At 37.0% G+C, this 4,264-nt stretch overlaps 1 protein-coding gene across 2 annotated transcripts; it reads right to left on the bottom strand.

Moving 5' to 3' along the window:
* Positions 1 to 1,016: 1,016 nt before the first annotated feature.
* On the bottom strand, positions 1,017 to 2,402 carry LOC131692753 (serine protease Hayan-like). 2 transcript variants are annotated; one of them, XM_058979990.1, is made up of 4 exons: positions 2,185 to 2,402; positions 2,092 to 2,120; positions 1,770 to 2,035; positions 1,017 to 1,714 (listed from the first exon to the last, which is right to left on the bottom strand). In XM_058979990.1, exons 1-4 carry the CDS (start codon positions 2,357 to 2,359, stop codon positions 1,270 to 1,272), a joined length of 915 nt encoding a protein of 304 aa, XP_058835973.1. In that variant the 5' UTR covers positions 2,360 to 2,402; the 3' UTR covers positions 1,017 to 1,269. The 2 variants fall into 2 exon arrangements, with proteins under 2 accessions (XP_058835973.1, XP_058835974.1); XM_058979991.1 differs by having other exon boundaries at positions 1,017 to 1,711.
* Positions 2,403 to 4,264: the final 1,862 nt, after the last annotated feature.

Genomic DNA, 4,264 nt, shown 5'->3' with positions numbered 1-4,264 from the left:
TCTTGCCTTTTATTTTAATTATCAAAGAAATATGGACGCAATATAAATTGTCAAAAATTAGACAAACGTGGAAGAATATATATACAAAATTCTTGAGATGGGCGTAGCGTAGTTGGTAAATCGACTGCCTCGTACGCAGCTCACCTGAGTTCGATTCCCAACCCCGCACATAGAATTAGAGATTTTTCTAACCCGAAAAGAGGTGAATGACCGTACGGTTTAAACCTATATAATCAAAATAAAAAATATGCAAAATTATCCTCCTCAGTGAGGAGCCCCTAAAATCCTAAAGCTTCTGGCCCTAACCCAATGTTATAGGATATCGATCATTCATAGAAATGTAGGCAAATCTTCTAAGCTTGAAAAGATTTACTCAAAGTGCAATATCTCAGCCACCATAGCATAGCCTTTGTATAGGAGAAAGGCAAAAATCACTAAGAATTTTAGAGCAACATCTTAGGACTCAAAATAATAGATAATCAAATCTATAAAATCGTAACATTTGAACAATGTTAAAATCATGATGAACAACTTAGTGAATCATATCGGTTTATAGAAGTCTTTACAAAATAAAGAGGGTAAAATTGTGGATGATGAATACATTTAGTATTATAATAAAGGCCTCGTAACACGGCTAGGTGGATTAAAATCTTTTTACTATACTGCTTTCGCTATGATAATTGTGTCTCTAATATTGCACTCCAGCTGAATCAAATAGCCATTGTTCCCTTTTAGTTCAATAAGATAACGACAGTCACTTCTCACCAATTTCCTTAGGGACCTACACTTTGGTTCTCATTAAAGTAATATTATCTTGCTTATTCGCACTAGGCTATGGCTGAGGATTTATATTAGGGCCATCGTAACACGAAGACGACACTCATAACTCATCGACAAAACTCAAAATTGAAAAAAAAAATGCAAAACTACCATCCCCTGCTGATTGATTGAATTCGTTATGCATTGATAGGAAGGGACTTTTCTTGTTTTGTGTGTTTTCAAAAAAGAAAAAAATGTACATGCAAAAAATGGATCTGCTGTCAAAAAATGACTCAATTTTCTTTAGCGCTTCCTTTTTGTGTTACCATTTTTCATTGGCACAATGACGTGCTTGACATAAATTGATCTGATTCTACGAATATTTTACGATGATTAGGGTGATCCGTTTGGATCGTCATTGTTCTCTTAGAAAAAATTCGCTACCATCCCTTGCTTCATTTCTTTCGCTAATGAGGGGAAAGCTCGCTCAATCATCGTTTATGCTGCATCTTATTCTTGACCGGGCCAAACGACCGATTCGATCCAGTCGAGGAAGTAATGAATCTGGTTGAAGACCTCTACCTCTACACCACAGTCGTCGATATGGACCGTTGGAAGTCCTACTAGATAAACGGTGCTCCCCAGCGTCATAAAGAGCGGTCCCGAAGATCTTGCTTCGCAGAACTGAATCACCGTGTTATTTCGGTTATCTCGCACACATATTTGGTAGTCTTTTAAGCCCTGATTCAATTCTGCCACAGGGTTCTCAGCTTTCGACAGTTCGGTGCGACATTCTTCCTGGGCCACGAATGGCAGATCAAGCCATCGGAAAGTGGGATTCTGCTCCGGTTGGAGCTCGAACCACTCACCGAGGACAGCGTTTGAATTCTTCAGCCGACTTTCGGACCACAGACAGGATAGGTGACTGCGACCAGAAGCGTCGCGATCATATCTGCTGTAGTCAATCAAGAATCAATATTTTTAAAGAATGATAGCGGAAAAGTACTTACACTGCATGTCGTAACTTAACGACGGCTACATTGTAATAGGCTGGTTCCTCTTCGAACTTTGGGTGAACAAACACTTTGCTTACGTACCGCCGACCGTTTTCATAAAAGAAAACATCTTCTTGGTCAAGGATGACAAACATGTGATTCGAAGGATGCTCGTCTCTTTGCTGAAGCATTTTCAGACATAGTGCCGATGTGAGCAAGGAATCAGCGCTAACGAATACGGCTGGACAGAAAAACGGTTGCTCGGTGGAAAATATTTTCAACTAAAATACAGCAAGTCATTAAAACAGTCACTAGTTCGGGAAATATCTTTACTTACAGGATAAAGATAATTAAACGATGAGCACTCTGTAAATGGCAATTAACAATCTTGTATATTTTTGTTGCTTCTTTCTAGGGATTTTACACTCACTTCGAACGGCAACTCTTTTCCTAGTAGGATGGTCATTGTTGAAGAGTCCTAACGCGTGATATCGTGAAGGATTACCGAAACTAACGTTCCTTAATTGGAAGATGGAATTTTCCTTGCAGATTGCACCGTGTAAGAATATCGCACTTAATAAGATCAAAATTTTAGCAACAGCCATGATGAACGGTGTGCTGAGACAGTGACTAGTTGAACTGCACGTGAAAACTTAGATGGAACTAAATCATGCTCCGACAGAATACCAGTTCAATGAATTGGAAGTCGTAGAAATACAACAGCTGATAAGGATTCGCATCGTTCAGCGATAATTAGCAACATCAACAAAATGCATTTACTACAAAGATGCAGATTACTCTTTAACATTGGTGATTTGAACGCTTGCATTAGATTCGTAGATTAAAATGGCTTACATGGTATTTTCACTTATTTTGTGTTCTATTAAAGGGTGTTACGATCGAAAATTGGCCAAACATGAATGTGTGTAAATCGCTAAAACTTTTTATTGAAAGTCCAAATCATGTTCCTTTTGCAAGTTCAATGCATACAGAATTAAGAAAAAATATTCGCTCAATCTCTTTTTAGCAATTGTGAACTGACAGGCCTTTCGTTTGCCTCCTTCCATCAAGCTTTGGTCAATTTTCTTACCACAGAGCGCTAATTTGCCTTGCCTTTCTTGTCTTCTTGAGATTCCGCTTGACAATTTCCCAATGGTTTTGTATTGGACGGAGCTCTGGCATGTTGGGAGGGTTAATGTCCTTTGACACCACCTCGACGTCGATCACGTCATTCCTTTCCATGTCCTTTTTCCCTAATGGCATCATGTCAAATCCGCCTAAATAGAACGGAACAATAGTGTTACTGTGACAATGTAGATGTAACTGTCGCTTTCCAAGCCACAGGAACAGATGACTTGCCACACGAGGTATATCTTAGCGAACTTCAACAGCTGATTGTGTTTGAAAATCTCTGTCATCTCTCCTGTTCCAAGTCGACATATAATATTCCTGTCCAGGAAAGTAATGATTTTGTTTAGTTTTTGGTTCTTTTTAAACTCTGGGTAGCCGGCTACCGATACCCAAGTAGCCATAAGCATTAAGCCATTGCACTACATTGACTATACATTTGCACTAAGGTTGCATTGAAACTCCATTACAGCATTAACAATTTTTTTTATTTAATTGTTTATTTATTTTTTTTATTTATTTATTTATTTATTTATTTATTTATTTATTTATTTATTTATTTATTAATTGTTTTATTTATTTATTTATTTATTTATTTATTTATTTATTTATTTATTTATTTATTTATTTATTTATTTATTTATTTATTTATTTATTTATTTATTTATTTATTTATTTATTTGTGGAGCAGGGAAAAACCCGCTGGAGTGAAGCTCATTTTCGCCTCTTCTCCAGTAGGCATAAAACCTTCTCATCTTTTCATTATCAACAGGCAATATGCTAACCCTATTGACAAAAAAGCTAATTACTATATAAAACACAATATAAATAATATACAATGATAGAACATACAAGTACGTTCAGTACCTATTAACTATGTCTAACACAAACTCGAAAAGTGAAACTTGCTTAAGTACTACTTACAATATAATACAAAAATTTTATAAACGAAAGCAACTAAACAGTGGATATGACTTCAAAAAACTTTTTTTTGATAGTGGCTCGGGACAAATTAAAGTCGAAGGCATCAGATAGTTGATTAAACATAGGACTCATACTGTCTATGGGTTCGTTGTGACCATAATTAGTTCTAGCAATAGGAAGGCGGAAAAAAGTATGGGATCGCAATACACGACGATAGATGTTGAAGCTCAGCTGTTGAAGTAACGCGAAGCAGTCGAAATTACCTTGAATAATATCGGAGACAAACAAAGCCTTTGCGACATTGCGGCGACAACTGAGCAGGTCTAGACCGATCAATTAACATCTGTCTTCGTATGCGAGCAAATTTATCGGGTCATTCCAGGGAAGATGGCGCAAGGCAAATCGTAAGAACTTGCGTTGAACGGTCTCGATTCGGCTGATGCTGTTTAGATAGAATG

Source organism: Topomyia yanbarensis, chromosome 3 (assembly GCF_030247195.1).
Source record: "Topomyia yanbarensis strain Yona2022 chromosome 3, ASM3024719v1, whole genome shotgun sequence".
Taxonomy (NCBI): domain Eukaryota; kingdom Metazoa; phylum Arthropoda; class Insecta; order Diptera; family Culicidae; genus Topomyia; species Topomyia yanbarensis.
The sequence above is the reverse complement of the archived record's forward strand: the minus strand, read 5'-3'. Positions and strand labels throughout refer to the sequence as shown.